The 19355-nt window shown below is 40.3% G+C and overlaps 1 protein-coding gene across 3 annotated transcripts in view; it reads right to left on the bottom strand.

The window, feature by feature from the left end:
* The window catches only part of SLIT3 (slit guidance ligand 3), a 468570-nt gene that overhangs the window by 86876 nt on the left and 362339 nt on the right, over positions 1-19355 (bottom strand). For all 3 annotated transcript variants that reach the window (XM_039559586.1, XM_010406223.4, XM_010406222.4), the window contains 4 exons: positions 13659-13802; positions 11270-11413; positions 6201-6364; positions 3880-4012 (listed from right to left, as the gene is read on the bottom strand). In XM_039559586.1, the coding sequence (XP_039415520.1) occupies positions 3880-4012; positions 6201-6364; positions 11270-11413; positions 13659-13802 (585 nt within the window). The remainder of the gene's footprint in view (positions 1-3879; positions 4013-6200; positions 6365-11269; positions 11414-13658; positions 13803-19355) is intronic.

The following is a 19355-nucleotide window of genomic DNA, read 5'->3' as shown; positions in this document are numbered from 1 at the left end:
AAGCTTTGGCTGAATTGTTTCTCTCCTTTATTATCAAAGGAAAATTCACTGACGCCTGTGCTGAGGGTCAGTGTGTAGAACAGCGTGAATTGCCAGACAAGCAAGAGCATTTGCATTCTCAAGCAGATGATTTTCATCAGACATCTCCTTCCACAGTTTCCCTTTGATCAGCAGCAATACAGGCAAACTGAAAAATGGTGCTAAACTGCTACAATATTCCACACATAAATATGCTTTGGGCTTATTTATGGCATCGATTTGCACGGCCCAGGTACAAGCCACTGTTTTTAGTCACAAGTCTAAGGAAATCACAAGTGCCTTGGAACTGGAAAAGGGGGTTGGGATTGGTGGTAAATACCTCCAAGTAAATGTGAAAACTGTTGTGTCAAATGCATGAACAGACCAGGCAGAACAAGAAACAGAAATGGGAGAGAAAAGGTTTGTGAGGAGAGAAAAAGAAATGGCAAAAGTAATGCAAATATTAGCACGCATTAATATAAATGGAAGGAAAATAATCGCTAACGATGATGTATGGATGCAGGTTTCCCTAACAATCCCACCAGTGCTATCCTATAGCTCAGTGCCATGACAACATTTGGAGTCTAGAGATGACATGATTGGTACACATTTATTCTAAAACACACACGCTCATTATGTTACAGCTTGTGCACACGCTGTCCACATAATTGCCTCCAATGTTTTTCCCCAGTGCAAAATGTTATTTGCTGTAGGTCCATAAAAGCAGCTGGATGCTGTCAGATAAGACTTTATTAGAAATAGACTATACTTTTGTGAATAAAAGAAAAAATCTAGTGTTCACACACTGAGGTAATACATAAAAGGAGAAAGAGCATGGGAAACTTAGTTCAAACAGATTAAGGGGAAAAAAAATTGAAGAAAAGGAAAGCCTAAAACACTAAGCAGCAGCAAGGCTAAGTTCCAAACTAGCTCATTGCATGAACATTTTACTTCTGAACATCTGGAGTAGAAAATGGAGTATGTTCAAAAAATCCAAGGTTTCTCCTCAGGGCAAGCAAACAGTGGGAAAAAAATGTAGGCAGGATGTAAATATACAGTGAAGGAATATCCAGTGAAGGAATTTGCAAGAAACAACATAATATTTTCCTATCCCAAGAAGCTGGAAGAAAACTTGCCCATGATCACGGGGTTTTCTGAAGGAAAAGCTGGGAAATAGAAGTGTCTTGCATCATCATTCCTCTAAAAAGCCAGGACACTTAGTGATCTTTTCAACTCTGTTCTAGATGGAAGCCTTCCCTGCCACGGTAATCCCTGCTCCCAAGAGTGGTACAAACAAAACACAGGGATGTCTCCTATCATTCCAAGCTCTAAACGTGAAGAAGATAATGGTTTTCACATGTCTTGTATACATATACATCCAAACCAGAAACTCAGAATGAACAGGGGAAGGAGAGAGTCTGTGTCTCCAGTCCACTCTGCAATAAAACTTCGCTGGGGATCTTTTTTGCTGAGTGTAGGTACAGTGAAATTTGACCCAGAAAGGGTAACATTTCCCCTATGTGCCTGTGCAAGAGATATCCTCCTTTTTTCACATTGCCATTTAATACCTGTTACAAGGAAAGGATTCCTGGTTTAAGACTATTTTAGGACCTCTAAAAGAATTCAAAGGAACTTCTGAGAAGGCTATGTTCAGCCACAACAGAGTGGTTTAAGTAGGTACGTGGCAGCTCTTTTTCTTAAACCACGTTGCACAAAAGCACTGCAGTTTAATAAAAAGCACTGCAACCAATGTGCCTGGCAGATGAATATGTCAGCAGTGGGAGGTTGTAAATGTCAGACTGGTGCATTCATAAAAATTGCACTGAAATGCTCCCGTGCATCCTGTCACTGCTCAAGCCTCCTGCAGCAAGGGAGCTGTGGGATACAGGGACAAGAGGCTCTGCATGTCCTTGTCATCTCCTTGGCACTCATCACTGTGGGCTTGGGCAATTGAGCAAGGCAGGTCTCTTTCACCCTGTGCCCAGGTTGAAATTGGGTTGGGTTCCCTCTGCCAGGTTCCAGCTGTCCTCAAGGTGAGGGAAGAGGCTGGGTTCCACAGGAGATGCTGCTTATCAGAGTAACAATGGCAATTCTCACACAGAACAATAAAAATGTGTAGGTTCACACTGGTAACTTGTAACCTGCATGATATAGCAGGTTATGGGCAACATCTCTACCTCAATCTGGAAGCAGAAGAAAGGCAAGTAAGACTGATTATTTTTTATTTACTTATTTCATTCTTTTCACAGTTTCCACAAACACATGAAATTTCATGCTCCAGTACCTGCAACCCATCTTTTGGTATAGATACAAATAAGGAGTTCAGTTTGTGTTGGTTGAGAGGAGAATGAGATCAGGATTGAATTTTGAGACAGCTGGGACAGATTCAAAGGTTATATTTGCAGAATATGAAATATTCAGAGCCAGGCAGTCCATGGCTGTCTGTGTTCTGCTGACACATTTCTGGATGGAAAGCAGAAAGCTGAACTAGAGCTTTGCACAGCCAAAAGGCTCCTACTGAAGAAGAGAGTCACGTAAACTCCTATGAACTCAAACTGCTCAGTTCCAGGCTATTGCCTCATTTGCCAAGAAATGGTTAAGAAATACAGCCGTTTTTAAGAATGTGAGATTAATTTTACTCTTTTTGTGAAAGCTATGTCGTCAGTGTATCAGATAGTATCAGTAAAACTCAATATGCAAAATTTAAACATAAAAATTCCTCAGCGTGGCAGTGGAAATCAAAGTTACATCTGTGATATCTTACTGTTGGCAAGTTACATTTGAAAGCAATGAAACCTGAACAAAAGCAGAGCAGGGATGACCTTGCAGACTTGTTAACACTGATGGCAGTACATAAGGGAATACAACCCAGGAACTGGCTTTTAATTCAATTCACTATTAACCACACCCCGGTCAAAGGTATTTCAAGGATGTATTCATTAATGCAAAATTTCCATGCTGAGGTGCCACAGGCACTTCCAGTACCCTTCTCATTCAGCAACAAAGCCTTGCATTGACTACAACACTGGTAAAACCAGTGTAAACCCCATTCTCCCCCTGTGAAGGGAGTAAAAATAATAGTAGATATGAGAAAATAGCAGAATCAGGTTTTAGTTCATTGTAAAATTCACCAAACATACCAATGAACTCAACCAATTATTTTCACATAGAAATGTTGATGAGATTGTAACAAGTTTCAGTAATGACTCACCTGGGATAGATTTAAGTAAGGGCCTAAAGGGGAAAAGCTCAGTATTTCTACTGCCAACTGCTTAAGCCAAGCAGTTCCACCAGTGTTTTTTCTTTCCATGGAAAGAAAATCCACTATAAAGCCCTAGTGAGGCATAGATGAAAAGACAACTAGAAAGATGGTTCTCAACTAGGATGAATTTACTTTACAATATAATCTAATTGTCTGTTATTTTAGCCATTTCATGAGGTTTGGAGAAAAGAATTCCTTGTTTCCACCACCAGCTTTCTTTTCCCCTTTTTTAATCTCCTCAGAGGATAATCAGCTCACAGCTGCGTAACTCAGGAACATATTTTCATCATCCCTTCAAACTGCCTGTTGTGATCTTGGGCTCTCACAGAAGCACTACAGGATTATTTGATACTAATATATGCATTTGTTCCTACACCCAGAATTAATGGGTACAAGGACAGATAAACTCTGTTCCCATTACAGAGCCATTTATTCAGTCAAGGGACAAATAAGAACAAGAATAATGGTTAGAACATACTGGAAACACCAAAGCACAGATGACTAAAGTCAAAGGCAAGCCCCCCATGGACCTACAAAGGCTCACTACGATGCAGTTTCATGAAGTTCTTGAGAGAGGGGATATGTAAAAGGTAACTTACAGCTCAGTCACGTCCTTGGGAATTCCCCTGGGCAGCATCCGCAGCCCTTTGTTGCTGCAGCGAACCACCGAGTCCACACAGGTACACTGGGAAGGACAAGGAGGGGAAAGCAAGCAGCTGCTTTCATCATTACCTGTACAGGAGAGAAGCAGAGTGTGAGGAAATCAGCATTCCAGCCTAAGGCATGCACTCTGAAGATATCTGGTGACAAGGACCAGAGAAGGGAACCCCTGAATCCAGAGTAACCATCACAGCATTTTAAACTAGATCCAATGCTTTGGATCACCCTGCCTTCATGCAAGTTCTTTAGGCAACATGAACAGTTCATACACTGAATAGAAATATTTTTAATTTTTTTTTTTTCCTAAGGAGAATCTACTTTGCAATTCTGCAAATTACAGTGCAATCAGTTGTATGAATCCCAAATGGTCCCCCCACCCACAATATGCAGCTGAAATGGAGAACTCAACCAGCACATTGCCCTTAAATGCACCTAGACAGGTGATATTCACTATCTACTCGCCTTTTGACAGACTTTTTTAAAATTCAGCTTTTAGATGTCTATTTTCTTACTTTCTAAAGTCAGCCTGGCACTTTGTTTATGATCTGAATTGTAAAGCCTCATTGTTTTTAGCAACGATAACCAGGCAAACAACAAACTGAAGCAGCACACTTCCAACTTCTGGCAATCCATCTGTGCACACATAAAAAAATCAACTTTCTCCAAAAATGGTTTCAAAGGTCCATAAACAGCAGATTAAATCTTGTAATTGAAGAACAATAGGGTTTCTGCAGTAGAAACCAGCACTTTGAAGCTAAGAACATTAAAGCATGGATTTTCCCCAAAAGCAACAGGCTTTGCAAAACATAAGGCACATGCCTGCAGCAGGATCACGATGTATGCGAAAGGAAACACTTAGTGGCACATTCTCTGGATGACAGGGAGGGGAACCACTCAACTGCGTGTGAGCACAGGCAGCCTGAGCTGCCCGGCACAGAGACCCAGAGCTCCCAGCCTGCTGTCATTATGTGCCGCCTGCTCCTTCCTTTTAACTGATGCAAGGACTAATTGAGACAGATCTGTTTCTTTCTTCTCTCTGCTGGAGGCACCCATGAGCATTGAGATTAAAGAAAAAGACTGGAAGTCCTGGTACAAGATAACAGAATTACCCCTGACTGTATGGGTAGGAATCATTTGCATTCAGAGGGCTGGGGAGGCACCACCAGACTACAGAAGAACAGAAGATTTTTTTTCTTTTCTTCCCTGCTGAGTTTAATGACTGGAAACAAAATTCAAAGTCCTTCATAAACCTGCAGAAAGAGCATGTATTTTTCAGCATATTTAACTTTCCCCTGTGTTCTGTGTTTCACACCCTGCCACCACCTACTTTCCGTTTGCCTCGACTGCAAGTTACTGCCTGACAGAGAAAGCTCCCAACTGTGGAATGACATTTTGTGCACCAGGATTCTTCTCTTCTCCCAAGTGTGGAATGTCGTTCTGTGGACCAGGATTTTGGTTGGTTTTGGTTTCTTTTTTTTCTCTCAAATTAAAAGTGAATTATTCTTTTATGACTAAACTTGGGTCTCTTGAGCTCTGAGCTCAAGAACCTGGGCCTGTTGCCAGATTGCTTGACTAGGACAGCAATTAATTTTTACTCTAAGTAGGGAACCTCTATCACTCTTATTGTCTCCTCAGAGGTATGACTAACTGCATCTCCAGCCTATCTGGTCTTAACAAGCTGCAAGTCAAGTTAGCAGGGCATTCACTAGGCAATTTTCTCCTTACTGTTTTCTCTAAAATCTGCTTGCTCACAAGACAAAAACTACCTGAGGATGAAAGAAATGTCAGGGTATTTTATTCTAAAACTTTATAGACCCAACAAAGCATGAAGCATCACTGAGTCATTTCAAATAATATCTAAGTGTTTTTTTATTTCCCTGTATTCACCTTTTACTAGTGACCCTGAGCAGTATCCAAATCTAAAAAACTTTTCAAGCCCACTGGCTTTAGAGTGTTAACTAAGACTGTGAATAAGGAAGTGGGAGGAAGGCCCATGATTACACCAGGATTAGACAAAGCAGAGCATTTGTCTATAGTAAATTAATTCTTGTATTTAGGTGTTGACTGTAGAAATTCAGACCCTGGAAATCAAGAATAAAAATAAAGTACTGATAGAGAACAATGATCTCCAGCTTTAGGTGGCTGCCTTTTTTATCACTAAAGCAAAATGTTTGCTATGCAGCACTGCTTGGTAGGGAGGGACCTTCTTACAGAGGTGCCAACATTACCACAAGTGCCAAATCAATTTGGGTTTTCTTACCATCACAGGTGAAGTCCTGGACATCTACATCTTGGATTGGAATATCCTTTAAGAAAAAGGGTTTCAAGCAGCGTGGGTTTCCACTGACAATTCTCTTCTTCCTCAGCCATTTCCCCAGCCAGGCCAAATGGCAGTTACAATTAAAAGAGTTAGCCAGCAAATTACTGAAAGGGAACAAAACATGATTCCATTACACAAGAACATACAGAAATACTGCAATAACTACAGAAAGATGAGGGGCTCCAAGTCCAGGCTCTTTCCTGTGTTCTGTTCCTGTGAGATCCCTCCTCCATTCTGCAGATCTGGGAAGTTCTATGCAGGTTTTTTACTAGGGCTGGGATTGCAATTAAAATACATATAGTTATGCATATATAGACATATGTTTATAAACCAAAGTGCTAACAGTTATTATTTAGACATACTTACATCACTGCTGGGGCTGGATTTATAGTGGAATTCAATCCAAGCTACATCTCACACCCAAGTCTAAACTCACCTCACAAACTGCACCCATGTGTGCATGATCTTCAACATGATCATGTACTTGTCCCAGCACACTCATGCTCTCCCCTTGCCTCTGTTCCAGCCCATACAAATCAGTGCCAGGAGGGAGCCACTGGCAAGCTGAATTTGGGTTTCCTGACTTTCATCTTGAGCCACTTATGAAGTTTTCTCAGGTCTGGATATCTGTAGTGAAAAGCATCTGCTCTGCTGCCTTGTGAACTTTGTGGGGTCTGCTTCAAATCTTGCTCCAGCTCCCGAAATATCTTCCATACAGAGCTGCAGCCTAGGCATGGTACTGTGGTGTGCAGCCCCCAAAGCAATCATCTGACAGCCTCCACGGGAGGGATGGATCCCTAAAACAGCCTGGCTTAGCAGCTCTTTCCCAGCTGAAGTTCAGATGAAGGAAAAAGGCTGATATCCCTGGTAAAAAGGGAGAGCTGATTGTGTTATGCACAGAGACAGGGAGAATCAACAGCCTCAGTCTGAGGTTGCCTCATGGAAGAAAAATGAGCTGTCAGGGTCTGTGTATGGAAAACGAAGTATCTAAACTAATATTGATGGAATTTTCACATCATGTGTGAATGTGTGCAAGAGTTAATACTTTGGTAGCACAGAAAGATGATAATGAAATTTCTTTAAATCATAGCACATCTTTTAAGACAAGAAATTTGAAGGCAAGAAAAGGGCACTTCAAGTGCAGATGTAGTACCTGAAGTAGCTAGTAAGTCTTCACTTGCAACATGCTTTCACAAACCTAAACATGCAGTCAAAATCACATTAGGACTTCAGCCAAATAATTCCTACAGAAAACAATAGTACTGAGGACAAAAACACATGGCACAATTGAGGTGTGGCAGTTAGAAAGCAAACCCAAAGCAACTCCTAAAGCCTGTAGGTTCTAGGCCAACATCACATAGCCACAGTATGATTTACAGCTGCTCTCAGCACTGCAGAACAGCCTCCTTCAATCACTGCTCTGCCCTGCAGCTCTGGGGTTAATCCCATGTGGATCTAACACAGGCTTATGGACATTGCACAGAGAGGAAAACTGAGGGGAGCAGAAAACTCAGCATAATGTTATAAAAACACTCCACCTGCTTCACACTAAGTTTCAAAGGCAAGGCTAACGCTGCAGAAAGGTGAGAAAACCAACAGGTTACACAAGAGCTTTCAGACAGAAGGTGCAAAAGAGCACTGAAAGCAATACTCTAATTCTAGCTGCTTTCCTTCTGAATTGTTTTCCATTTTCTTTAATCCATAATGGCACCACATGCAGGATGCTTTGTATATTTTCCACACTGATACACTTTGGCATGAGCAGTGCCTAAACCAAATGTCTAAACCGCCGACGCTGAGTGAGCCAGTGCTTCAAAGGCCATTTGTTCCACTGATGGGAGAGAGTGAGATCATATTCACAGAACTACTTCCATGACACAAATCCTCAGAATTAAATAATCCACAATTGGAAACAAACAGCAGGTGTGTATAATCAGGTTTCTGGAAAACCAGCAGCTCTAAGGGTGAAGGACATTTTGCACATCTAGAGAGCATCTTACCAAGATGTACCAAAAACTTTCACAAACATTCAATCTACAAAATGCTCCATATCAAAAACTAGTAATTATCCCTGTCCAGAGAGGAGAGATTGTTTTGACTTAATGTGCCACTGCTCACTAGCTGAGCAGCAGTAACTATCCTCCTTTTCCTCTTGGCAAACACAGGTTAACATATGATGTAAAATTATTGGAATCTTTAGTTTAGAAGTGGGATTATGCTTTTTCTTAGGGAGTAAGAAAGAAATAGGTTGTTACAGATAAAATTAATAAATAAACAAATCTACCATTTAGAAATTCGAATCACTCCAGGCAAAAAAAAAAAGGGCAAATTTATCTTGTCAGCAATTCCACACATCCTTCTTCTACTTTAGCAAGATCTAGATTTTATCCTTTTCCAACTGCAGAGTAGGGATTTTTAGCTTTAATGCAGTATGAAGCTCACACATGTCCCTACATACAGGCTCTTTCCATGCTAAGACTGTGATAGAAATGTAAGATGAAGGCTATCCTTAAAGTATCACATAGGTAAAGAGATTCCCTACTTGGCCTGAAATGGAATTGAAAGTCTGGAAAGGCTAATTATATGCCAAAGCTTTACTGTGGAATCTGACTATTCAAGTGGAGTTCTCAAATCAGAAACAGTAATGTTGGGCAGAAAAATTGATGTGAAAACTCATCATTAATAATCAGAGTTCCTACACATACAATAGTGATTTACCCACTCAGACAGAAATACAGCAATCAAACTTTTAGCAGAGATTTTGTACTAACATTAAATTCAGAAGTGTTTACTCAAGGACATAGACATATCTTAAAAATCAAGGGGAAATAGAAGTCTGGAGGAATGAAATATGCATATCCTACTACAAGTGCCTCTTCAAAATTGCAAAGAAGTCATAGAATATTAACTATTTAAATGGATTCCAATGACCTGTTAGAAAAACATGCTGAAACACATCCGGATGTTTTTGAAATTAGGTTGAAAATATATTCTGGAATTCAGGGTAAGTTTATACAAGAATAGTTACATGTCGTTCTGGCATTACCTTCATGCAGTTATTTTAATAATAATCCATGGAAAAGCAGTTCTGCTTGCAAATATGTCCCCATGACTGTGTAAGGACTGAAAGACATGACTGAGTTCTCGGTGTGACAATGTGCAAGCCACTTCAAATTAAGATGCTACAGTGCCTAGTTTGACCAGTAACAAATAAAAAATTGTTATTTTTTCTACAAAATAGATATTGTTCCTCTATTGAAAATCACTAGTCGGAGTATTATCTTCAGAGCTGTCCATGTTTTGAGAATATCAATGACACTGACTCACAAAGAGTAGAACAAAAGGAGCAATATTCTTTAGTGCTGTAAATATGCCAATATAAAAATGGAAATGGAACCTTGCATGAATTTTTGTGTCCCATTAATAGATGTAAAAGTAAAGCATTACAATACCCAATTAGCTCCCAAAGTGTGGGCTGAACAGGGAAAGCAGCCACACTATCTAACTTCAGTGGTGTTGCCATCCAATAAATCCACCTACAACAGAGCACTGCCAGGAAAGGAACACAGCTGAATTCTGCACTTATGTGTCAAAAATCACCCTGGCCTCAACCCAGTGTCTAAAGAAGTCAAAAATGCACCTTTTCTGTCTGTAGATCAAACACAGAATGAAAATGTGTCAAAGAACAAACTTTTCCACCAAGACACAGCTAGGAAACAACAGGATTATAAGTCAGTGCCAAAGCAATGCATTCTAATTAGCAGCAGCTTTAATTGTTCTCACTAGAAAGTGCAACAATCATTTTCCACAGATGAAAAAAGAAAATGGGCTTTTTCCTAACAAAATATGAGAAAGACAATTCTGTGAAAGCAAGGTAGGGGCTTTGCAGACTGATTCAGAGAGTCCCAGTACAAAGGGAGCCACAGAAGGAAGCATGGAGACAGCTGTGAGAGGAGCACAGTGACAACAAGCTTTCAGCAAGTGCCACTTGCTTTGACCAGAGACTTGAAAACAGTCAATAAAAATAATCTGCTTGTGTTTCTCTCTTTGTCCATCAATTTCAAGGAGACTCTTGGGACTACACAACGTAAAAGGAAAGAAAATTCTGTGTTCCTTATGCTCCACGGAGCTAATGCCAAAATGATAACTGATTTGCTGGTGAAAAGTTGTAACAGCAAAGGGAAAGTGTGAGCAACAAAACAGCTGAGATTCAACACTTCTTTCTTTGCCCAAACATGATGGAGAGTGCTTTCCAATCCTGAAATGCAATAGCATTGAGAGTTTATTTTGACTGGACAATTAGGCTGTATTTTCATGACAGACATTTCCATCAACAGCAACAGCAGGGTCCCCTCTCACAGCTGGAAACAAAAGGCAGACTTTCTTTCCATATTTATCAGTCTGTACTTTATTAAAATGGACACCCTAAAAAAGCATTTCAAAGTATTTAAGAAGCATGAGAAATATTTCAAAGAATGATTGAGAAGTGTAAGAGAATTAAAAGAAAGCTTAGGTTGGGATTTTTAAATTCACATTCAGTAAGACTTGACTACTTTGGTCTTGTTCAGATGGTTTGAAAATCTAAGAATTAGCTAGTAGACTTCTGATGTTTAACTAATTTAACTGAAATCCAAGAAAGCTGTTCTTACAAAATCAGACTCTACTGACACTAAAGCAGCTTCAGGGAGCTGAAGTGTGTGATAAGCTATGCCCTTTGAATCTGCAGAAAGTGTTTTACATGACCTTCCCCTGCACGTTGCACTGGGCTATGACACAGCAGAACACACGGTCATCCTGCCTGAGGCTGGCAACCTCCAAGTGTTTGCAGCCACTCCAGCTGAAACTATTCCATTTTTTTTTTTAAATCACACATTGTATCCTCCAAACCTGTGATTTCAGTAGGATGGAGTTTTCTTTCCCTAGATGAGGTTTTCCATATAAACTGAAACGTTGTCTTTTTAAAAGGAAAGCACAGAAGAACCATACCATACCACAAAAAGATAACTCACATTGTAGACAAAGAGACCAGTGTGCTGAAGGCTCCAGGGGTGATGGTGCTGATGTGATTGTCATACAGAGAAAGGAGCCTCACTGAGCTCAGGCCAGCAAAGGTGTCGTTGTTTATACAGCTGATAGAGTTGCTCCTCAGCATCCTGCAAGGATTAACACAGAGAATTAGGAACTACTGGGACGGGGTATAATTTAAGGATAGGAGGTGCTTTACCAAGGGCATCAACAGATGCTTTGGAAAGCACTTTGTTTTTATTGGTTGCTGAACACAGCTAGAGGAGGGTTAGATTCATGTAAACATGGTCTCATGAATTTAAAATGCATCTCTTCCACTCAACATTAGAGGCTGATGGGAGCTGCACGTCTTGAAAGCAGTATGCAATTAAAATTATGATCAGTGACAACCTTGAAATAAAAACTAAAGGCTCAATTTAATAAATATCTGAGAGTAAGGTGAGATGTATTTCAGAGATCAATTGAGAAAGACTGACAGAAGTGTGTGACAATAACAATACTAGCTGCATTACTTCTGCTCCTATCCTGGATGTTATTTGTAATCTGCACTGCAAAAGTAAGGAAGAAAACAGTATCCTCATCAAAAATCAAGGAATATCTTAGGAAAGATTTCCAGACCTGGCACAGGCTCTGGAATGTCATTCTCATCAATAATTGTGAAGACAAAACCCAGTAATCATTCTATAAAATGGTCTTTGCTTGGTGCTTGTACCAGATGAATCAGTGCTGTGTTTTGGAAGATACATCTCTTGGAGTTGTTATGGTAACAATGAACTCGACAATAAAGACCAATTAATCTGAAAGACTGGAGTATCTTGTTTCACTCTATTGCAAAAAAGGCTCATGTGTATTTGTTACACTGCATGCCAATCAATATCTGGGTCTGTAAACATCACTGCACAGTTGTGATATTCCTACTTAGGTGAAAAATGATTCAGTAATTAAAGCACACTACCAAAAATCCACAAAATACATGCAGGTTATTCTGCTGTTGCAGTGAATTGACCCTCCAAACTGAGGAGGGTTAACTCCTTGGTAATCAAATTCATGCAGTGAACAATGGAAATCCAGACTCCCTTAGGAATCTGGATTTAAATCTCAGATTGGTATCTGCCAGCTGGGCATTGAAGTGCTACAGCAATAGCTACCTGGAAATCACCAAAGAGAGTTTAGTTACGGCTGGGAAAACATCCCCAGTGTCATCACAAGCATTCAGTGTTTGAGGCTGAACCTTGAGTTGCTTTTGCATCACTGTTCTCTGTGCACAGCTACCACCAGAGGCACCACGGTCTCTGGAATTTTGTGATTGCAACTGGGGTGAAACTGTGTCAGGAAAGACCCACAGGAACATACAGTCCTTTAAAAGCTGGACCATGACCCTGATTAATGCCAAAGGTTACTATTTTAATGCTGAAAGAAAGTCAAGTAATGGATAGCAATACATGTCCCTCAAGCCAAACCCTCTGGTTTCATATCATGGTTCACCATGCACTGTGTGCCCTTCCTGAAAGAAAACTTTTACTCACAAACCCTCGTATCATGCTGTGTATATTTAGACTGCTTTATCAGCTGGGGGAAATGTAGGTCAGGTCAGCAGGATAGCTTGAATGTTAAGCATCTTTTTATTAAAAAAATGCTGAATTTTGTTTAGGAGCACTGCCACAGGCTGCTTTACAGTATAAAAATTAATTTAATATCTATGGGCAGTATTTTCAAATCCCTTAGTAAAGTGCATACATTAAATTAAAGAACAGATGGCTGTAACCACAAAAAATATTAATGGAACAGCAAAAGTTCCATATTTGTCATTATAGAACAAAGTCCTTGAAATGAAACTTGAATTTCTTTTTACACTTGAGTAAGGACTGAACTAATTGTGTCATGATACCTTGCAATGTAAGTAGTAATTTTTGCTAATGAATAAATTGCAGATTTTAATTGTATTTTGATTTCTAGAGTCTATTTATTGACAGCCCCACCTAGCTGAGTGCTTTCTTTCTACAGCACAGTTCCAATTTGGGTGGAGGAGAAGTGGGAGGATGCACAGATAGCAAACATGTTCCTACATGCCTAGTTTCCACAGGAAATAACAAAATAATAAAAACATTAAATGACTGGAAGTGCACAAATTTGACACATCACAGGTTCGCCATCATGTTAGCCCTGAAATTCCTGAAAATCTGTCTGTTTTACAGAAATAGCAGATAAATCTCACACCTGCCCAGGACCAGAGATATATTGAAACCCTCATGAGAGTGCTACAAGGCCCAGCAGTAGCACTTGCTGTCTAGTAACAGATATTTTAGCAGGCACTGCTGAACCTGAGCACTCCCACCCCACGTGGAGAGGAGCAAGGCAGGGCTTTGCACTTACAGGGTCTTCAGCCCTGTGAGGCCCCTGAACATCCGTCCATGCACAGATTCCAGCTGGTTCTCTGTCAGGATCAGCTCCTGCACTCCTGAAGCTCCATCAAAGGTGCCTTCTCGGATCTCCTTGATCTTATTGTTGCTTAGATTTCTAGAAGGACACAACCAGTCACAGTAAGAAAATTAGTAGTGTTTTATTCCAAACATACATCATCACACTGGAGGAAGAGAGGAAGAATTTGTTCCTTTTAGTGGTTATCTGGAGAGGCATTCATTCAGCAAGGAGAGCATCCAGAAGTTCAAAGGTATTCCTACTGCTCTTACAAATAGCTCCCTTGCATTCATCAAAACCATGATTATATCAGATGTATCAAGAGAATTTAAATTAATGCAAGTACCAGTGTTTAACACCTCATGTAGTTCTTTCTTATCCATGTCTCAGGATACAATAAGTGGAAGTTTCTAACACCTGATTCATGTCCATGAAGTTATGGACCATGCTTGGGACTGGGTGCTCATCTGGCAAGAGTCAGTTACTGTTACAGCCACTGAAATGGTGTCACACATTGAAATATGGACCACCTTTATCTACTGCACCATGTATCTGATACAAACTTTAGTATGCGCACTTATGAACTCCCAGGCACTTAAATAAAAAACCACCACTCAAAAGGAAATGAGTATCTCTTAATTGTCAATTCACAGCCACTGCAATACACAGCATTATTTTATAAATATTTACTCTGCCTATACAGTCTCAAGATGTTTGCTTATAGATCAATATTAGAAAACTTTGATCTACAAAGTCAAATGAAGTTCTCCTGAAATGCAAAATTTATCTTTTGAATATTTCATATTTGTGAAAACCCCAGTGAACAGACAATTTCTGAATGATAAAAGTGCCATCAGGGATGCATAAAAATAAATGGCATTTAATTATTTAAAACATTTGTATAGAAGGCCTTAAGCACATTAAAACTTTGAGCCTGAGTCCTTCAAGTATCTCCCATGATGTCCTGTATAGATTATGATGAATAATTCTATTTGTTGAGGTTTATGACAGGAAACACTGTTCTTTGTTTTACTATCTACAACAAAAAGGAGAAAGTACAAGATACGTTCTTGCTTCCAAGAAGATGCTAAATTCCAACACCATTACTCATACAGAATAGCACATTATTCCAGAAATGATCCCAGTACAGACACAGCATGAGTAATAGTCTCAAAATCCAATTCCAGGTGATATAAAACAAATGACAAGGTATCAGATTAACACCTGGGCTACTCTGCTCAGAAGAGCTGGCAATCTTACTGGGATAAAAGTTGACAGATGACATGGAAAGAGGATAGCTTGGCCTCAGATAGAAATAATGTGGGTCTTGCTCTTTTCAGAAGTCATCACTTAATAAAATAAAATAAAAAAAAGAGCCTTGGAAATATGTTTCATGTGGGAAACTGGAGTACACTGGTTTATGTCTGCTGAACAACTGTCAGAGAGTGGGTCCTACAGCATGTGGCCCATCACCTCTTGTGCTTTCTTGTGATCAGAAAGAATAGGAGCACGCCAGCAATCAGCCAAAAATAACATAAAAACATATAGAAATACTTACACGCAGATTTCTCTTTCCAGAAGTTTAGTGCTTTGTGCAAACGCTCACATGAAGAGTTTATGTTCAGTGTCGAAGCAAGTCAAGGGAGGATATTCTGACATATGCATTTAATTTTGGGACTCAGCTATTTCTCTAGTGGAAATGTTTATAGCTCAGCATCTCTTTTGAATGCTGGCATAAATAAATGCTCCCAAAGATCCCCGTCCTGGTAAAGATCATGCCACGATGCACATTTGTACAAAAATGAATGAATAAGTAAGTAAATGTTTGTGGTGGGAAGGGAGGGTGAGTTACTGTAATAGACAAAGACTTTGCAGATTGCAAACCGACCTACACTTGTAGTCATAAAGTTTTAAAAGTTACTTTTTACCATATAAAAGATATTTAGGTACATGTATTAAAGCATGGGGGCAATTTTAACGGTCTATTAGATACTGAAGGCAAAAAAGAGCAAATATTGGAGACACAGGCTGGCCATGATCTGCAAAGGAATTGGCACCATTATACAGTGCAAACATCTGAATTTTAATTGCTGCCAAAGGACTTCAGCAGATAGGTGACTTCGCTCATTTGAGTTAGCAATGCCTGATCTTTTCAGCAACACAAAATTACCCATAAATATGCCAGCAGTCTCAGAAGAAGCCAATTATAAATACCTTTCCTATGCAAAAGATTTGGAAATCCAAGATTAAATGCTATGGTGAAATCAAAGTTGCAAGGCAGAGAAAAGACAGGCTCTGCAATAACAAATAGGTAAAGATGGCACTGCCCTCCAATCCTGCTTGGAGTATTGTCAAAGCAGATGTTCTGCCAGCCTGGATTTTGTTATTTGTCTTCCTGAATCAGAGTTTCCCATACCAGAATGCAACAAAAAAAAAAGGTAAGATGACAACATTCGGTCACACAAAAAAAAAAAAAAAAAAAAAAAAAAAGTTTCCTCCTGAAGTCTGAACAGCTAGAATAATAAACATGAGAAATTACATACTTTTCAGTCTAGAGCTACCAGGAAAAATAATCAGCTGGTATAAAGCTTAAAAAATGAAAGCACTGAAACCTTTTGCCTGGTCTGCATCTCAGAGACCTCTATCTCCATCCTTCCCAGCCCTAAAAGAATCTTTTATATGTGATCATCACACTTGACAAGGAATTTTTTTATCAGAAAAGCCTACTGACAGTTTATAGCAAACTCCCACTACAGAAAAGCCCCATCCTCTTGCAACACTGAGCTTCTACAAGGAATTCTTCTCAAAATACTGGAAGACAGTGAAAAAGAAGCTGAGTTTTGAGATTCCTATGCTCTCTGGCAGGACCCAAATGGGAGCCAGCCTGACCTCAGCCTGGTAACTCACAAAGGCTTATTCCATAAGGACTTCCTGATTTACCCTGGTGATAACATTTAATCCTATTTCCAGACTTTTATTTTGGGCAAGAGGTCAAAATAAATTTTCAGAAAGCCTGGGTCTGCTTTATGTGGGGCTGTGAATAGGAAATGAAGAGATCCAGAAGCTATCAAGGTGACATTGTTCACACAGCTCACTTTTCAGTCACATTTTATTTACATTATGGCTGAATTTTATAATAATATTATTTCTGTTGATCTCATAACTTCAACATAGAACAATATGGATTCTATTCAGAATTAGCAGGAGCATTCACCCTGCTCTACCTGCTGGGTCAATGTCAGCATTCCAGCTCCCCACTGCTGCGTTCCTGACACACCTTCCCATCCAGAAAACCACGGATCCCAGACCAGCCAAAAGGGATCTGCTTGGTCTCACCTCCAACCTTGCAGTTTTATCATAAAAAGCCTCTTCTGAGTGGGGTTTCCCTGGAATATTTCTGTCTGCTGGAGATGTGTTTGGAATCGCTAAGTACATGTGAGGAGGAAAAGCCCAGGGCTGCTGCATTCCTCTGGAGGATGCTGAGAGGGTTTTACAGCCTTCCCAACAGTCTGGCTGGGTTTTACAGTGTGAGCTGTTTTCAGGAGCTGGATGGCACTGAAAGTCTTAAACACTACAGACAGACAGTGAATTGCACCCAGTGACACTCCTACACTCATCCAGCAGAGCAGACTGATGGCCTTGCTGTAAAAAACATGATGAGCCCAAATGCCATGAAGCACAACACAGTCTGCAACAGGATTCCCAGAAAATAAAGCCTGTTTCTGCATAACAAGCGACAGATGACTGCAACCTCATTTGCCACAGCAAAATTCATGCTTAGGGGAAAGAACAACAGGTAACAGCTGTTTCCAAAGACACAAACTACTTCTGTCTCCCCAAGAAACTTGATATCCTGGTTTTGAAACTGACTTCTAGTCTGCAAACTTTATCATTATTCAATTCTATTTCACGTGTAAAATGGTCAAATCCTGGTCAGACACTCCATACCATTCAATGCAGCAGAAATACTTACAGCCAAATTAAACCTCCAAAGGCAATTACATGCTAGAGGTGGGTTGGCAGTACCAGCTATTGGCAAGACAGCCTGACACTTCTTATAACAAAGACCATAATATATGTTCACTTTGCAACTTTGGCAAGAATGAACTGTTAGATGACCCCTTCAGGTTTTGAGGTAAATATTTTTTATTACTCTTGTTCTCAAGAGAAGAGGTCAGTCTCCTTTCTCCCCAGCAGTGCATGAAGTATGGCAGTTCACCTTTCTATTTTGAATGTGAGCTCATTGCTGATTTTTTTCCCTGCAGAAACAGGGACCTCAGCGGGAATGGCCACTGATTTCCCGTAGGCACAGGGGAGTGGGCAAGCTCTAGAGATGGCATCTGGGGGCTGCAGCCTCTCCCTGTGGTCAGTACCCCATCTCAGCAAGCAAGGGCATCTCTGTGCTCCCTCTGAGTCAGACACCCAGGGGCTTTTGGACACTGAACCTGTCATGGCCAGGAGACCCCTCCAGGCTCCCTCTGCCATGGGAGTCCCCAAACACTTGAAGGTTTTTTGTCTGATTGACAACTTGAGGTAGTGCCAGGGAGTGGTGGGGTTCCTAGTGTTTGCTTCATGCTGAATTTGGTAGCTGCTGCAAGAAAAGAACTGCTCCCTTCCACAAAAGTCAAAACTTCACCTCTGTGAATGGGGATGTCTCCCCTCTCCCTACCTGACACGAGGCCTTGATGTGTTGAGTGGGAAGATCTCCCACTGGAAACATAATCCCCTGTGAAAGGCAGAAGCTTCCAGCTCCCAGGGCTGGAGGGCAGCAGGTCCTGGAGCCTTTCTATCTCCTGGCAATAGGATACCTCCAAAAATCCAAGTCCTGGAGCTGCTCCCACTCTTAAAGAGCTCAGAAATGCATCCTTGTATTCCCCCTGCACTTCAAGCAGATTCAAAGTGCTCTTTGATAACCACTGCAAAATATCAGCACACAGTCCTTGGAGCCTGAAGTCCCTGGGATGGGACTTCAGCCTTCAGATCTCCCTTTACACTTGCAAGATCAGGTGAGGCAATATGGAAACAACACAATGAAAGCAAAACAGAGTTGCCTGGAGAGCCCAGTAAATTACTTCTGGACTGGATTAGACCTGTCTAGAAGAATCCACACCAATCTTTTTATTCTACTATAAAAAGCATTAAACATAAAATGATTAAAATTAATGTTATGAAAATAGCATTATGTATATGGGATTTGCCAACTAATTATTGAAGTTAATTATTTTTTTTAAAGGCACATGCAGACATGTTAACCTTTTTAAAACCAGCAGGGTAATCTTAGCAAGTTAATTTCTAAGTAAAATGTGGCATCACATTGCATTATGTATCTCTGACCTTTAAATTTCTATATCAAGAATTTTGTTTTGCATTAAAATGTATTAAATCCTAGGCTGACACATCATACAATAAGGCTCAGCTTAGGAGGACTATTGACAGACAAATTGCAGCACAACAGCTAATTACATATTAGAGGTGGGGTTGGTAGTACCAACTATTGCAAAGGTGGTCTGACACTTCCCTTTTTTTCCCATGTTTGTCTCTCTCTGGAATTCTGCTGGAGCTTTACCAGCCACAGTGGAACTATCGTACTCTGAAATGAAGTTTCTTTGCAAAGTTCCTTGGCATGAATCTGTCACTAGTCCTAAACTCAAG

This window comes from Corvus cornix, chromosome 13 (assembly GCF_000738735.6).
Source record: "Corvus cornix cornix isolate S_Up_H32 chromosome 13, ASM73873v5, whole genome shotgun sequence".
Lineage (NCBI taxonomy): Eukaryota > Metazoa > Chordata > Aves > Passeriformes > Corvidae > Corvus > Corvus cornix.
The sequence above is the reverse complement of the archived record's forward strand: the minus strand, read 5'-3'. Positions and strand labels throughout refer to the sequence as shown.